At 37.2% G+C, this 17,198-nt stretch overlaps 1 protein-coding gene across 4 annotated transcripts in view; it reads right to left on the bottom strand.

Annotated features, from left to right (window-relative positions):
• Positions 1-904: 904 nt before the first annotated feature.
• The window catches only part of LOC119546790, a 33,699-nt gene continuing 17,405 nt past the window's right edge, over positions 905-17,198 (bottom strand). For 2 of the 4 annotated variants that reach the window (XM_037853348.1, XM_037853351.1), the window contains 8 exons: positions 6,045-6,151; positions 5,575-5,689; positions 5,029-5,374; positions 4,748-4,962; positions 3,145-3,303; positions 2,691-3,076; positions 1,735-2,624; positions 905-1,622 (listed from right to left, as the gene is read on the bottom strand). In XM_037853348.1, coding sequence (XP_037709276.1) covers positions 1,467-1,622; positions 1,735-2,624; positions 2,691-3,076; positions 3,145-3,303; positions 4,748-4,962; positions 5,029-5,374; positions 5,575-5,689; positions 6,045-6,151 — 2,374 coding nt within the window. In that variant the 3' untranslated portion in view covers positions 905-1,466. Of the gene's footprint in view, positions 1,623-1,734; positions 2,625-2,690; positions 3,077-3,144; positions 3,304-4,747; positions 4,963-5,028; positions 5,375-5,574; positions 5,690-6,044; positions 6,152-6,741; positions 7,194-15,093; positions 15,233-17,198 lie in introns of those variants that run through there. The other 2 variants (XM_037853352.1, XM_037853350.1) reach the window with 2 other exon arrangements.

The following is a 17,198-nucleotide window of genomic DNA, read 5'->3' on the forward strand; positions in this document are numbered from 1 at the left end:
AATTCGTACGAATTCATATCAATATGATACGAATTCATATCAAAACAAAAAGGGTTCATATCAACATTTGTAATTGTTACGATAATGTATCATCTTGATATGATTTCGTATCAGTTTGCTATAAAAAAAGTAATATGTAAAAATTGAGGAGACAATATCAAACGGGTACTGTTCCATTTTTGTCTCTGTGCAGGATTAGCAAACAAACGAACTTTTCTTTTCCAAGACTTTGCGATGTTACATTTGATATGAGAAACATATCAAATTGGTACGAATTTATATCAATATGATACGAATTCATATCAAAACAATATGGATTCATATCAACATTTGTAATTGTTACGATTTTGTATCATCTTGATATGAATTCGTATCAGTTTGCTATATAAAAAGTAATATGTAAAAATTGAGGAGACAATATCAAACGGGTACTGTTCCATTTTTGTCTCTGTGTAGGATTAGCAAGTTACCCTTTTTTTACATGTATAGTCTGACGAAACCACGTTTCGAAAACCGGCACACCCGATAGCTCAAAAAGGTTTGAACCAATTTTTTTTAAATTCGTTACACGTACGCTACGTTACACGTTACACGACTGCTGATACGAATGATTTTGAATGTTTTCAGTTTTAATTAATTTTTTAAATTAAAGAGCTAAAATATAATTAATTTAAAAAACTTTTTTTGCAAATACTGCGTCAAAAAATTTTAAATTTTAATTTTAAATTTTTTTACTTACTTTACTTTACTTTTTTTTAAACCTTCGTTTTGGATATATGCTAACAAAAAATTGTACATTGCAAATAATCTTATTGCAGGTTGAGAATGATTAAATTCAAAAAAGTATTGACAATTCTGAAAATGATAAATAATACAAATTGGTAACAGCACACATATGTACATATGTTAGAAAAATTGTTTTATTGAGATATTTTTTGCCAGCTAACTGGTACAGTGGGTCACTATGAATATACATAAACATAATTGGGGTTTTTATATAGTAATTAATTATTTTATATCTGTTTGCTCACTATGTTCATAAAATATATATATTTTAGTTAATTTTTGCATTGTACATATATGCACTAAGAATTGTACATGTTCGAATACTTACATTTAAATTAGTACGTGCATCACGTGTACGGTGTTAAATAAATAATAAATTAGCATAAAGCAAACAGCTTATTGCGAATATAGAGAGAGGGGAGCTGAATGCATAACTTTCTCCATAAGGTTATGAAATGCGCTCTCTGGGCGACGACATTTTAGTGGTTTTACACTCTTTTTATGTTTTATTGTATATAATATTACGTATAGCTTTAACTAGGTAGAAGAGTGTTCTCCGAATACGATAAGACACCATTTTGGTTAGTGAGGGTGTAATAAGTAGAACGTAATTGCACTAGGCCTTAGACTTAGACATAAGCTTAAATTGTCACGAGCTGGAACTTGAATACAGGTACGTTTTAGCAGCGGTCGCGGTTGTTGTACGCCTTCACCTTGGCCACGGTGCACTCGAGGGCGGCCCGAATGTCGGTGAAAACGGGCACGCCTTGCCTTTTGGCCAGGTCGATTAGGTACGACCGTCCGCGATTGTAGTCCTTGATGGCCGCTACAGTCAGCTGAAAGGGGAAATAGCTAGTTAGATAAATCTGGTTGAAAACATATTTTGCTTGAAGAGTCCGCGATTGAATATGCCATACATTTTAAAAGAATTGTTTAGCCATAACTTACCTTCTCACCACCTAGGACACAGTCCTCGGGCAGCATCTGAACCGCCAGAACAACGTTGTACATGAGACCGATGCAGTGGGCGGCCAGGGTCATGGGTGCCAGGGAACGGGTCTCGTTGCTGATCACGAAGAGCAGGACTCGGCTGGAGTCCAGGAGCGATGGGTTGTACAGGCTCTGGCGGACTGCGACCGGCGGCAGAGACCAGCTAAGCGACTCCTCGGCCACCGTCAGCTCCTCCTGTTCCTCCAGCTGCAGCTGATTTCCCTTGCACTTTCTGCGAGTGCGCACATAGGATCTCTGCTGCTGCTGTTGCTCTTGCGGTGGCGCTGTTTGCTGCTGAGAAGCACCAGTCATCTGCTGGATACTCTCATGCAGCGCTGGGGTGTGGAAACTAACACTCTTGGACTGTAGATAGGGGACAGCCAGCTCTTGACGCCACTTGGTGCGGAGGACACAACTTCCGCCCAGGTAGACATCCCGGATATCCAAACCACCACCACAACAGAGGGCATCGCCGGCACTAGCTATTGAACTGCTACTGGAGAAGACTGAGTCATTGGAATCACTCTCCTCCTCTTCGGCAGGCACAACAACTGATGTAGTCAAAGGATTCGACTTGGTCTCTATCGTTTTGGTGGTGATTATCTCGGTTGTCTCGATGGACTCCACATTTAGCAGGATCTGTGGCCGGGGGCTTTTACTAAAACTGATCGATGCTGTGGGCTGGGGTGAGGAAGTTCCACTGTCCCTACTGCGACTGAGTTGCTCAAAGTGACTCTGTCGCTCCAAGTCATGGCCGATTCCACTGCTGCTGTTGGACGGAACACTTGCGTTGCTCGACGTCCGCGAAATATTCTTGCTGGCCGAGTAGTAAATGTCCACATCGGGAGCTGGTTGAGGAAAGGTAAGCAAAGACAATTAATTAATTATTAAAGTAGGATTCCGCAACTACTTACCATTGGTGAAGTATACCTGCGGTGGCGGCACATTGGTACCCTTGATGGGGGAAATGCAACCGCTTTCGTGAATCTCCTGCTGTAGGACGGACAGATACGCCGAGATCACACAGAACAGATCGAAATCAATGAGCTCCTGGCTAGGCAGGATGGACTGGCTGCAATTGCCAGCTTCGACATCCTCATCCAAACCATCCACCACCGCTTTTGTGCTGTGCGCTTGGAGCAATTTCAGCGATTCGCGTTGGTTGATTATGATCTTAGTTAGATTATCTAAATTAACTAAACTCTGAGCATAGCCTAGGAATAAGAGAGCACGTTTGCACTGTTCCACAGTGAGCAGATCGCCTTGCGGGTTTACGCGATCAAAGGCGCCGCGAACAGTACTAAGACGGTAAAAACGAAGTAAAGTTGCTTAATGTATTCGATTGGCGATTAAATATGGTTTACTTACTCTAAAATAGAAGATATTTTGGACGGTGGATCCCTGATGCCAGACAGGATGTCCTTGGTGCGCTGCAGACCCAAAGGTATGTTATCCAATACGGGCAGACCGCGACGGGAGACCAACTCCTTAAGTATCAACTGGTTGCGATTCAAATCGATGTATTCTCTAAAGATGAAACAGCGATAATTCGATTTTAATTTAAGATAATATAAATATAAATATTTTTTATTGGTAGTTAGTTACATAAAAAAATAAAAAAAATTTGGATCATTTCACGTGAAATGAGACAGGAAAATTGGACCAAACCTCAAGAAAATTCGAAATTTTTGTCATTCGTCATTTTTGTACCCGTTACTCGTAGAGTAAAAGGGTATACTAGATTCGTCGGAAAGTATGTAACAGGCAGAAGGAAGCGTTTCCGACCCCATAAAGTATATATATTCTTGATCAGGATCACTAGCCGAGTCCGTCTGTCCGGATGAACGCTGAGATCTCGGAAACTATGAGAGCTAGGCTATTGAGATTTAGCGTGCAGATTCCTGAACTTCTTACGCAGCGCAAGTTTGTTTCAGTAGAGTGCCACAGTTTTGATGCTAGAATAAAAATTTTAACTGAAATGTTTTGTTCTCATCAATACCTATCGATTGATAAAAAAAAAGTTTGACACGCCTTTTTTATCGCCCACAAACCGCCCACAAAATTCAAAAAATCGGAAATATGAACGTAGATATCTAGTTTTTTACGCGAATATGCCACGCCCACTCTAACGCCCACAAACCGCCCAAGCCTGTGGCGCCCACAATTTTCATGCTAGATACAAAATTTTAACTGAACTGTATTGGTCTCGTCAATACCTATCGATTGACCCAAAAAAAATTTGCCACGCCCACTCTAACGCCCATAACGCTTAAATTTGTCTACCGCCGATAGGTGGCGCATTTCAATCTCACTTTGCTGCTTGCATATCTCCATTTCCCTTTGGTCCCTGTAGCTGAGTAACGGGTATCTGATAGTCGAGGTACTCGACTATAGCGTTCTTCCTTGTTTTATTTTAGCACGGTTCAAAGGTTTAGACACCTCTTCTTAAAAAAAATGCACAACTTGTGACTCATTTGAGTCGTTTGTATAAAACGTATATAAAACTGTTTTTAGAATAATTTATATATAAAACGAAGTAGTTTTTAAGACTTTGTTAAATTGCAAAAGATTTGTATGCTACAATACACGTGGTTTCCTTAAAAAATAATTAATGCTATGTTGCTTCATTAACTATCTACAAAGTGGGTAAAAAAGTTAAAGTATTTACAAAACCTACTATTAAAGAAAACGATTTGAGTTTAGCAACTTTCCATCAAGCAAAGAGAACAGCAAAGGTACCCGACCTAATTGTTAATAGTTAATATAAAGAAAGCGCCTAAAAATTGCGGAACAATTTCGAAGGAACCAGCAATTACTTTCGGGTTGTCTTTTGATTGTAAGAGTATTTAGAGACACTTCTGTATCTGAATATTAAAACATGTACAGTCGTAATTTGATAAAACAATTAAGCAGATATAAATCTAAAATAAAGAAATGCTAAACTTATTGCTGCTTATAAAACAGAACTTACTGCTGTGAAATAGGCTCATTAAGGATCTTCTGATTTGGTTTATACGGATGCAAAACCAACACCAGCTGCTTGCAGTTTTGACCCGCTATGTGTGCCGCCTCGATGGCACCAGCAGATGCGCGTGTTTCCGAATCCATAACGAAGAATAATACACGGGCCTTTTCCTTAGCTCGGTGCTCGAGCTCGATGAGATCGGGCGTCCAATCGGATACTTGCTGTTGGTCAGGAAAATCGCAAATGAGCTGGGTTCTCCCAAATCGTATGTTTTAGGGCATACTCACTGGATTGTAAAATGAAATCCCCAGCTCCTTGAGGGCTGGAATGGCAACGTCGGCTCGCCAGGTGGTTGGATTACAGGATCCGCCAAGGAACACCTCAACGGGCTCATTGCTGGCGTTCTTCTTCTTTTTGGTATCATCCACACTGCTAAAGGACTTGGTGCTCCTCAGCTCGGTCCCATGGCTATCCGGCTTTTTGGTGCTGTAGGCAGGTGACGTGGCGGTGGCAGCTGAGGACTGCAGGTGTGGCTTAGAAGTGCTGGCAGGATTATCCTGTTCCGGGAGCACTAATCCCGAGGACAGAGTCTGATAGTCGCAGTACGACGACTGATTCGAAATTGTCGAGGCTCTGAGGATAAGAAATAAATTAGGAAGATTATTAAGAAAATTATTATTAATTCAAATTAATAAATACAAAATGAAATGTATGTAAATTACTTTAAATTATATTTGAGTTCTAAATAAATGGATGAAAGGTACCTTTTTCTTTGAGAAAGAATCGAGTTAAATACACAATTTGGCGAAATACACTTTTTTCTTGAAGCTTACCTGAAGCGTTTCAGATCCGCGGCTAGAACACAAAATTGACCAAAGGTCAAACCATTCGCCTGACCACTTCCTCCCTTTCGGGCCACTTTCTTGGCAGTCTGCAGCATTTCACTAACTGTAACAAAAGAAATAAATTAGATTTATAGATTAATTGAATTCACGGGCTAACAGAAAATTTAAGCATGCTTGACCACATTTTGTTTTGATAAATTGCGCTTCATAGGCAAAGTTTGTAAAAAAAAATACGTTATAGAAGACAATATTTTTATTTCACTTTTTACCACTCCTCACAATTTGTGATTAATTTACGTACATCTTCTGCTCAAGTTCAAATGGCGAATGAAAGTCGAATTTATAGAGACAAATACTATTTAACTAATAAGGCCAATCCTTGGAAAATAAAAAAGTTACAAAATCAAATCATAAAAAAATAAAAAACACCGTTAAGGTGTTACTTATGGAGAACTTACTCTGCTTTTGGCTAGGATGGAAGCTTAGCTCGTGGAAGAGTTCCTGCGTCCGCTCGTCGGGCACCACATTGCATCTGGCCTTTGCTCGCCATGCATTCAGAACTTCTCTGTAAGAGTCAAAAGAGGGGAAAGATCAGTGGGGAGCCATTAAATTGTATCTCTGTTCAAGATTTAAAAATAAACTGCCCTGAGGTAATCGTTTATTGAACGATTTATAGGTCCATTACAAAATATATCGATTTATTAGCTTCCGACAAAAGTTTGCTAAGCATATAACTTTTATTAAGTTACGTATATTGTTTAAAAATGATTAAGTAAAAGTAAGTTGCAACAAAGAAACTGATCATTACATTCTTGAATTTATTTTTCAAACCGGCTAGGCACTGTTGCTTTTGATTAAATACCCCAGAAAATGCCCAAATACATAATGTCGGGAAATTACTTCAACAACTAGGCTCCTTATATAGAGGGATTACAGCAATGAACCCGTCCAAGGACACAACAACTGAACAAATTCCGAGCTGCGTTTAGAATACATATATATTGTGTAAATCACAATAAATCAGAATCGTACGCCAGTCACGTTTATCGGGGCCAACACATGTTTTGAAGCAACCAATTTGATTCATGTAAGCGCGAAAATGGAAAAGCGAGTCACAAACAAGTCTAAAAAAGTATTCAAATATGATAGTATTACGAGATTTCAGAGGCAGCTTCGCCGGCTCCTTCTGGGTCTTCCGGCTTTCGGCAAGAAACCCCAGTCATAATCGTCAGCAGAAGCAGCAAAATCATTGAAAATTGCATCATTCGTGCAATGGAAATGTAAATGTCGCGTATACGAAGCGTATGCCTGCCGCAATGGGAGAAAAACAGATTGGAACGGGATGGCAAGTAGCTGAATGGATAATAAATATGAGCACAATTTTGCGGCGCAGTTACTTTATTTCCATTTTATTTCGAAACTGTTTTCATTTTTTTCCTCTTTCTTATTTATTTCACTTGGTTCGAGCTTGAAATGGAAAGCGCAATATATTTCATTAGCAATATATTCCTTATATTTCTTAATATATCTTTTGCGTTGTTGACAATTTGGACAGCACACAATAAAAACAAAATTTGTAATATAATGCGTAAAAAGCGTTAAATAAGTTTCTTCTACGCTTTTAACAGATGTGATTGAGAATCAAGACTGATCCCAAGAATTTTTTCGATAGTACATTTGCTGATGAGCTGAGAATTATTTCATTTGATTGCTGGCTGGCTTATCAATAATAGAGAGAGAAAATAGGCAGTATTCTGGGAAATGACGTCAAGTCAAGTGACAAATAGAAGTCGGAAAAACAATTAAAAAGCTATTCTTTAATCCATAAAAGTATGTCGAAGGTAATTATTTTTTCAATTTTTTTGTTTATAATTAACTTTAATTTTAGTGAAGCAAAACAAGAGTCAGTGGATCGACGACACTTAAGTACAGTTCTTTTACCTTACATATATCTGGAAAATATATGGCGAACTAAAAGGCAAAACGCTTACTGCGAATGAAAAACCATGAATGAGGAGCAACATTTTTAGTTTTATAGCTCAACAAACAAGTCTGTTACCTGTTTGGGCCGCTACCCACTGAAACAAAACAAAAGCTATGCAACAAAGGGGTAAAGAAACTCTAACAAAGTGACACATGTTGAGCAAATCCCAATACCAGGCGATTATGTCAGAGAAGAAGTATTTTAGAAGGTAAGGAAAACGTAAGGCAGCTATCAGTATACTGTGCTGCTATCAAAGCTATTTAAAGCTATTATTAATTTTTTTATTATAATAAAACATTATGCCGCCACAGCCAAATAAATGTGTTAATTTATAACAGTGTACAAGAGTGAATTAAATAAAGCAGTTCATTATAAAAAGACTATTTTTAAATAAAGAAATAGGAAAAGAAGACTTATTAAAATAATTTAAGTAGTATTAACTCGGTCAGAAATGAAGGTAGATATCCAGTAAAAACAAAAAAGCTAAAAATTAAAAAAAATGGTCATTTACTGTCCCTAAATTTGAAGATCGGTTCCAAGCAGTAGGCTTAACATTTTTTGAACTATGCTTATTGTTCCGAAACATCTCAAAACGCTCCCAATATCTGGGAACGCAGACTGGTTGGCTAAGAGACAACACAAGACCAAGTGCAGGCGGCGGTCAAACTTGTCTAGATGCCAATTACATGACTGCATCAACCGACTAGGCACGCCCACATCCTCACATCATTCACTAAATTTGGCCTGGCCTCTCTTTTCGTTTTATTTTGATCTGGTCTGGCCTTCTATTTTTGGCCAGCTTCTCCCTCTGCTCCTCTGAATGGGTGAAGTTGAGCCATATTTGCTATGTTTTTTCTGGTTTTTGGAATTTTTATGGCAAACAGACGCAGCAGCCCCAGAATTTATGCTTTGTTTACCACAAACACGAGAGAACCAGAGATTTCCGAACCATAAAGAGGAAGAGGAACGGCCGTCAGTCGATGATCAAGTTTGGCTGTTGAAATATTTCCGGGAAGAGGGGATGCATTTATTGCACACGAGGAAGTGCAACAACAATAAAACTGACAGTTTTGGTCATAACTTGCAAGCGTCTATGGGACCAGTTTTAAATATTTATTTGTTATATTTCCTGATATTCCCAAAGCATCCACTTAGCACTTAAGAAAATCAGAAAGCTTATTTTTGCCAGTCTTAAGCCCTTAAAATATATTTTAAAAAGTGTTTAAATATTCAACAAAAAATTGTAGATAAGTAAAGTTACCACTGGCCTGTTAAACAAATTGTAGGTTTTAGGGCTGGAAAATTAAAGGCCTACTTTTAGTTATACTTAGAAGCGAGAAAGTGTTTTGTTTCTAAATTACATACATATGTGGAAGAATATAGTTGCAGAGTCCTCTAATAACTTTAAGCATTCTCATACTTCTATCTCAATAAAAACAAAAAAAAAACTCCCTTAACGAGGTAAAATGTCTTCACGAGTTTTGATATCAAATTATGTGACGATAAACTAAATTCACTCTGACTAAATAAATACACTTTATAAGGTGTTTTTATTCCACATACAGTAGAAAAACCCGAGCCTTGGAAAAAGCAAACCATAATTTGGTAGCCATTGTATTATTCTTGAAAAACAATAAGTGAGCCCAGAAAATTTAGATTCTTCAGATCTAACTAAATTAACTTAATGACGAAATACAAAAGGTGCATAGTAAAAATTCTGGGATTCTTTCCAAGTTTTAGACAGGTTACAGGTGGGTCGATGTTGTTTTCGGGTGATTCACAACCTTATGATGAAATTTTGGAACCAGATGGATTCTTAGAACCCGACGTGATGAGCTCCTAAAACCACGACGAAATTTAGTGGTAAACAAGTTCGGCGCTCTCATTTTAATGCTGACCAACTAAGTTGAACAAGAAATAAACAATACTTTTTAAGCCAAGAGAAAACAGGCATAAAAGAAGGTACGCAAAAATGTCGGAATGATTATGAGAGAGCCACCAGGCTACCGGAAATTCGCCGTGACCCATTAAAAGCAAAGCAGATAAGGCCAAGTTAAGAATTCAAGGTCCTCTCGCTCTGTAGCTCTCTATCTCACCTTTACTATAGGCTCTACGTGGTGAAGATAACATTAAAACACTCTACTTGAATCAAGACAATGCAATCTATAACTAGCCTATCTCTCGATAACCACACCAAATTGCTTATAATGAAATCCCGGATTGTTTTCACTTAGTATAAGCCATTAGGCCACCATATAGGAGATAAAAACGGAGTGCTGGACACTTCCACAACAGTGATTCATCCGACAGGCCAATTAATCATTGATTACAGCACTTATCTTCTTGGCTATTATCATTTAAATCAGTGGTGCCCACACAAACACAATGAAAAGTAAGACTTGTGGTGTGTGCGTAATCCGAAGACGCATGCCGAAGCCCCACGAGCGTTTACAGAGTCGGTGTAAGCAGAGCGTCGGCAGAGAAAGTCTTAAGACTCGCGAGTCAGGCCAGTGATTTAATGAATGAATGTTGAAATCAAATAAATATATTTTTTTCGAAAGTATACTGCAGTTTATAAACGACAATTAATATAAACTATGTATATTTTTATTAACGGAACTATGTACATACATCTTTTAAAAATTCCCAAGTAAAGCCAAGCCATTTTCAAAGATGGACAATCTTTAATTACAATAATAATATATTTAATCGAGTATTATAATTATATTAGTATTATTATAAAATGTATTATAGTATTCATAAGCACTAAGCAAAATCGACAGTGCGAATTCAAATACATATTTTAATAATAGTACCTAAAACTTAAAGAGAAAAAAAACATCGTATCATTTATACAATTTCTCCAATGAATTACAAGTGTATGATGATTTTGAAATCCAACTTTTTCAGTCAGCAATTTCCGCTGCCTTTGCCAATGACAAACCGCACAGACTTATCTATGGATCAATGTATTAAACAAATCAGCATTTCCGCAAGTGATGAACGGACTTTTCCAAACACATCGCATGCAATAATTTTGGCCTGGGGCCAAGCTGAATGACGTAGCGGTCAATGTTCGATCTTACAGATACTCATTAAGAAATGCATTTGTGGAAATGATTTCATTGACCCACGCTCCTCGTCGAGTGCTTTATAAATGAGTAATAAACAATTTCCGAACACAATTGAACAAAGTGACAAAATGTACATTGAACTCGGTGAGTGAGAAAGGAAGATTAAGTGTTGCTAGTCGCAGTAAAAACAATAATAAACATGCTATTGCATTTGGCAGTTTGTAATCTTTGGGAGAAAGAGTTGGCATGATCTCTCAGAAATGGCAAAAAGCAACAGCAACTATGAGTGACTAAACATATATTTGCCTTTAACAGCTTGTAAATCAAGTGAAAAATATTTGCGTACAAGTTTATAGAACACATGTCAAGCACTCGCGGATTAATCAGCAGATATCTATGTAAAGATGGAGACAAATCTCAAAGAGAGGTGTGTTGCACACTACACTCAAATAAAATGAAAGACGTAAAGAATACTCAACAATTCTTTCAGCTAACAATTTTATTATTACCGTATTTGGTTCTAGCGTGAATAAACCAAAAATGAATATAAAATATAATAAAATGTAGTGCTCGTTAAGCTGTACTGGTAACTTGGGAGTTTTTCAATACGTAGTATGAACGGAACAAAATTCTTCACCCTTAATTAAATTTAATATTAGTCAAAAGTTAAAACAAAAGTGAAGTGAATAATTATCTAACAAATCTACATACTTAATGGTTGTAAAATGGATTAAAGCCTCTTTTTGCCATTTATATAAAAAATTAAAAATAATTGCACATATGAAAAATTTTAGATTTTTTTCTCCCTTAAATTAAAAACACCTTCTAACGACGTAGAAAAATAGTGACGACCGCGCCTTTAACATATGTACGATCTACCAAATAAATACACTTTCAAAATTTGTCTTATTCAGTACGCCGCAATACAATATGCCTGGGTAGGCAATAATCTGTACAAATGTTTTTTAGCTTAATATAATACAACTCAAAAATTAAAGCAAGCCGACATACATACTTTTTGGTCTTAATTGAAAAAAAATTAATGAAAGTCCAAAGTGAATTGTATTTTAATGGAGGCCGAAGTACTTCCTTTTTTTCAAGTGTATGTTTGCACAAGACTTGTGGCGCCCTAACAAGCACACGAACGCACACTAGCTCACTGTCTCTCTCTTGGTAACAGGTAGAGCGGGATGGAAAGAGAAAAGGCGGGGCGTTGCTGGTCGAGGGGGTGGGCGGGGGTTAGGTGCAGCTTGCTCAGCGACGACTCGTTTCAATACAAACACAAAGGCACCACCAACACTGGCACAACTCGCCCGGCAATAATCGATGATGAGGTCATAACTAATAATAAAAATGACGCTTACTCACCAGAGTAAAACAAACAAAGAGCACCACTAAAAAAAGAGACATGGCAAAGAGAGCAAACAGCTGTTTTTAGTGGGCCGGCCAATCCAAGTCTAAAGCAATCTGGGCAATACATATCTCATCTACTTAATAAGCGTTATCTGTTATGTTATCTGGTACCTTCTTTATCAATGAAACTGCCTGGCGTCATCAGAGCGCTCTTTGAACTTTCTGCAGTTGTTCCGGTGTTTATCTGAATCCGGCCCACATACATTTATCGCTAATGATATCGCAATATCACCAAGAGAACTCATGTCAATAAATCAGACGGCTAATGCCACTTAATGGGTCAAGAAAAGTGGAATACTAATTGTATATGGAATTTCATCGTCTGCTTGTGTGAGGTTCGCTTATAAAATTATGCCGATATTTCGGTATTTGGACAATTAATTGTGTTTGACTAGTCAGTGCAAATTGGTTGGGTAGATAAGGGCCACAAGATAAGAATTTCGAATAGTGGTGGGTTTTTAAACAGGAGATAATGGTTTGGGGTTCAAGCCGAAATGAAAGTTAGCTTTAGAAAAATCTTTTTTGAGATGGCTGAGCAAGGAGCTGTCGTTTGTATACCCGATACCCGTAGCGCAAATCTCTATCTCTAACTCACTCTCTTTAGCTGAGTAGGGAGATTCTGATAGTCAAGGCACTCGTATATAACGTTCTCTCGTGTTTTTAACAAACTTGCCAGTTCACAATCAGAAGTTCATTATGTTTCAAATATTCGTTTTTCTTCTACAGATATCTATAAAGTTTACTACTCAGCTACAGGAATACTGTTGCTGTGAGTAAAAGCAGAACAATTGTAACTTTAAATTCAAAGATACAAAGTCTTTGCAGTAGAGTAACCTCATCCAGTTTATCAGCAATGTCAAAAGGAACCTTAAGGTAACCCGGTGAAATATCAAGACTTACATTTAAAAATCTGTAAACAACTGGGTTCTTGTCCTATATATTATCTTCTAAAGATGGTGATTTCTCTGTAAATTAATGACTGAAGTTAAATTTATTTTAAGAAATCACTCTTAAATTTCACTTTGTTCAATAATAAGCTCATAAAGTACATCATCTACTTTTAATATTACTTATACACTACCCTAGAACAGTTTAGAAAATGTTAAACAGTCTGATTAATCTGTGGTCTATTTAACTAAAAAGCGTGGCTTCTGCCGACGTCGGCTTTCGACCAGCGCCTATTTATAGAGACTGGGCAATCATGGCCAGAATTTTCACATCAACAATGGGGCAAAGCTTTCACAAAGCAGTTAGACCATCGTCTGCAGAAGATATAGCGTCATCGTTTGTCTGAGAATCGGTTTAGTTGCTTAGTTGTACGGCTCATATCTTGATTACAGAGTCGTTGTCCTATAACCTTTTATTTTCGCTTTATTCTGCGATTCGCCAGCGGCTTCTCCTGTTTTTTATTGTGCTCGTCTGCTCGGCTTGTGACATCAACGTTTATTTTTAAAGCTTCACACTTTACCATTCGTATTTCGTATTTATATATTTCTTTCGTACACTCCCCATGCTTGCATTTATTTATTATTTATTCGATTGTATACCCTATTTGTAGAGCGCCATGATATCACTACCGAGTAATTTGTTTACCTTCGCAAACACTTCTCGTGTTCGCCCAGGAATTCCGTCCAAATGATTGGAGGCCAGACGAAAAATGGATTGGCCTGTATTGGGTAAACTAACTGTCTGATTTCCAATCTTTTGGGTTTTCTGGAGTGTACAATGTGATTTTCACTATCAAGCTGCCATCTAATCTAATCAAATAGCAAATTCTCATGGCTGGACAAAGGGGAGTCGTTTAGAACAGTCGATCTGTTCTGCTGGAAAACGAACACGATTCGATCATGCTCCCGAAAAAGAACATGTACGCCGAACAACACGGGAAAATTTAGAGCGGGACTTTTCCCTGGGAAATCAAAGCAACCATTCGTTTCTTTAATTTAATTATTTACTAAGAATATTTACTAAGAATAAAAAAGAATAATGAGTCAATATTACCATTTCACATTTTTAGCGTAGGGCAACAAAAAAATGTCTAATTTCAAAAAAGAAATAAAAAATGATTGACGGTTTCATAAAAAAAAAAAGAGGCTTTGCTGTGTCTGTACTGAAAATTAACCTCGAGTTAGCTTTTTCTTTCGTGAATACACATGTGTATTCAAAATCCGAAATAAAAATAATACTTTCTTTTTCAAAATATTAAATTAAATGCTAAAAAAAACGTTTTATCAAGCTTATTTCATTTCTTGTTTTTATACCCTTGCAGAGAGCGTTGTGATTTCAGTCAGAATTTCGCAATGCAGTAGATGACATTCCGACCCCATAGGGTATATTTATTTATAGTCTCCCAGTTTTAAAGCTAACGGCACGGAACTTTCCCAAAAGTCTTCTTCCCATTGTCAGAACTACATAAGCCTAACTATGTCCTAAAGCTTTCATAGGAATGCTTAAAAAAGTAATAGAACTCATTTTCTAGCTTCGTTGTTAGTTTTTTTTTTGTTTTTTTATCTTCTACTCTGGGGTTTTAACGACTATTAGTATCAAATACAAACGAGTTAAGGGGTCATCAACATACAAAAGTTCTGATATCAATGTTGTTACGAAAAATGTTTGTAAATTCGACTAAACAAATACACTTTCTGAATAAGTACACTTTTGGAAAGTCTCCCAAAATCTTGCTTACGGAATAACTTTTAAACGGAGCATCGGATTTTAACAAATGAGGCGTCATTCGACGCGAATTCTCGGTATAACTAAAACTAGGCTAATAACCTGGGGCATTTATCCCAACACCTACACGTTCACTGCCTTTTATATATTTACAAGTCTTGCTTGATATAATTTAAGATGCAAGAGAATGTTAACTTCGGCTTGACGAAGCTGGCTTCCTTTCTTGAATAAAGCTACAATTTACTGATAAAGCTGTGGTTTTCGGCTTTTTATACATTTATGATATCAGTTTGGGTGCCCTAACTTCGAGAGAGAAATATATTTTCTTTTGCTGAAAAAATTATTAAATAAAAAAAGGTTTACCAAAATAAAATGATGTGCGGAAGTTTTTGCTTTAAAATACAAACAAGCCCGATAATTCTTCCTGCGGGTTTGAATTTAGTCCGATATCCGTGAGCAGTTTTTAAAAGGCGAGTATAAAGCCGAGATGCAGGCACACGACTGCTCATTAGACGAGCAAACGGGAAACTGATTTGCCTTTCTTCGTGTGCAATGCTTCTTTCCGCCGCTTTTCATTCTGGGTTCAGTTTAGCTTTTGAATCGCTCCACACGGACGGCAACTTAACATAGTTCTCGATGAAATTCCGATTATGAGAAAATTGCCCGCCCGAGCTCACGAACTTTTGATGTCATAGAGAAACAAAAGTCAGAGTGGATTGTATTAATAGGAATTACAACGCGAGACAGGGGCGGCGAGCTAGGGGGTCAAACCAGAGGGCTCACATTTATTTAATATTGTGTTAAATTACTAATTAAGCGTGCCACTCAAGCGGAAAGGGGTAGAACTTGGGGAGTAGACTGTTACGGACGGTTGCCGATAGCAATAATGATGATGATGACGATGGTGATGTCATGAATTATCGTTTTCTGATTGAAAGTATCGAGATAGTGAACCGACACTCGACGACCATCGCCGCTCTCTCTATCGGCCTAGAACAAAAGCCCCGCAAAGGCCTACGAACTGTCACCCTGTCAGTTTGCCACTCCATCAGTCCCTCAATCATTCAGTCACTCAATCATCCGTCCACATGCTGCGCTAAATGAAGTTGTCATCGACACATTTGGTCGCTATCGATTTACTCCCACTTAAGCAACACAGTGCGTATGAGGTCAACATTTCAAAAATAAATAGGTTACATATTTCGGTCGACTAACAAAGAACCGAAAGCCCAGATCGGAGCGATCGAGGCACACAAACCCACATATTATAGTACCGAGTACACAAATTGGTTTTTGCGCAAGGTAAGTGAGGCATTGGGCGACATCTGGTTTCCTCTAGCAAGTGAACAAAAGGCAAAATGATGTGAAATGTGAGTCAGTTCGAGGTGCAAAGTTAAAATTATTCTTTTCTAAAAGGAAATTGTATTTTTTTTAAACATCGAATTAAGGAGTTATATATATACATATTCCATTTTAGCCAATTAAAATATATTTTTTTTGATTTATAACAATAATATTTAAACAACACAAAATGAAACCCTGCCATAAAATGATATTCTAAAAAATAATACACTGCTTTGCCGCTTCTTTTGCCATATATATCTTATTTTTTGCATTTCTTTATATATTTCTATCAAATATTTGTGCTTTTTCAATTTTCTTTTTACATTTTAGCTGTTTGTGTGTTTGCTTTGTAAATTATGAAGTAGCCTCAGTTATATGGCCCTCAAAAATTCACACTTTCTTTTGACTTTGGATGATGCATATTATTTTTAGAACATGCTCGCGTAAACAAAGCGACGACTGCAAACCAAATAAATAGACGCTCGTAAACAATGAAAAAAGAAAACATTGTTAAAGCGCTTTTTAGTTTGCATATCGAAAATTTAAATGGCCGGGGGCATAGCAGTGAATGTAGCCAAAACTCTGTTCGATTTGACCGTGAAAATGGCACAAGTGCAAAGTGAGTGATCTTTAGCCAAGATCATCACAAGTAGATATTGCTCAAAAAAAAATATATATATCCAAAGGGAATAAAGTGAATCTATGAAAACTTGCTCATTATAATGCTATAAATAATTTTAGCTTCAGTTATGAAGTAAACATCTTTTCATTTTGAGTACAATACTGATCTAATGTTTTATCAATTATTCAAATGCTGCATAAGACACGACACGGTCACCCCTAAAGACCATATCATTTGCGTTGCCGTCAAGTTAAATAAAATTTGATTTGTTTGGAAATATTTGATCAAAGTTTGACTTCAATAAATGACTTCAAAGGCTTTTGAAGGTATATGGATCCTATATATGTCCCCTTCTGGCTTTATCAAACCAAATAAATGTGAAAACTGTTTTAGAGGTGACAACATCAATTGATTGGCTCATCCACTACAATCACATTTCGACTTTATCGGTGACATTATCGGGGATCAATAAGGAATACATGGTTATCGAAACTTTCTGACT

Source organism: Drosophila subpulchrella, chromosome 2L, assembly GCF_014743375.2.
Source record: "Drosophila subpulchrella strain 33 F10 #4 breed RU33 chromosome 2L, RU_Dsub_v1.1 Primary Assembly, whole genome shotgun sequence".
Classification (NCBI taxonomy): Eukaryota; Metazoa; Arthropoda; class Insecta; order Diptera; family Drosophilidae; genus Drosophila; species Drosophila subpulchrella.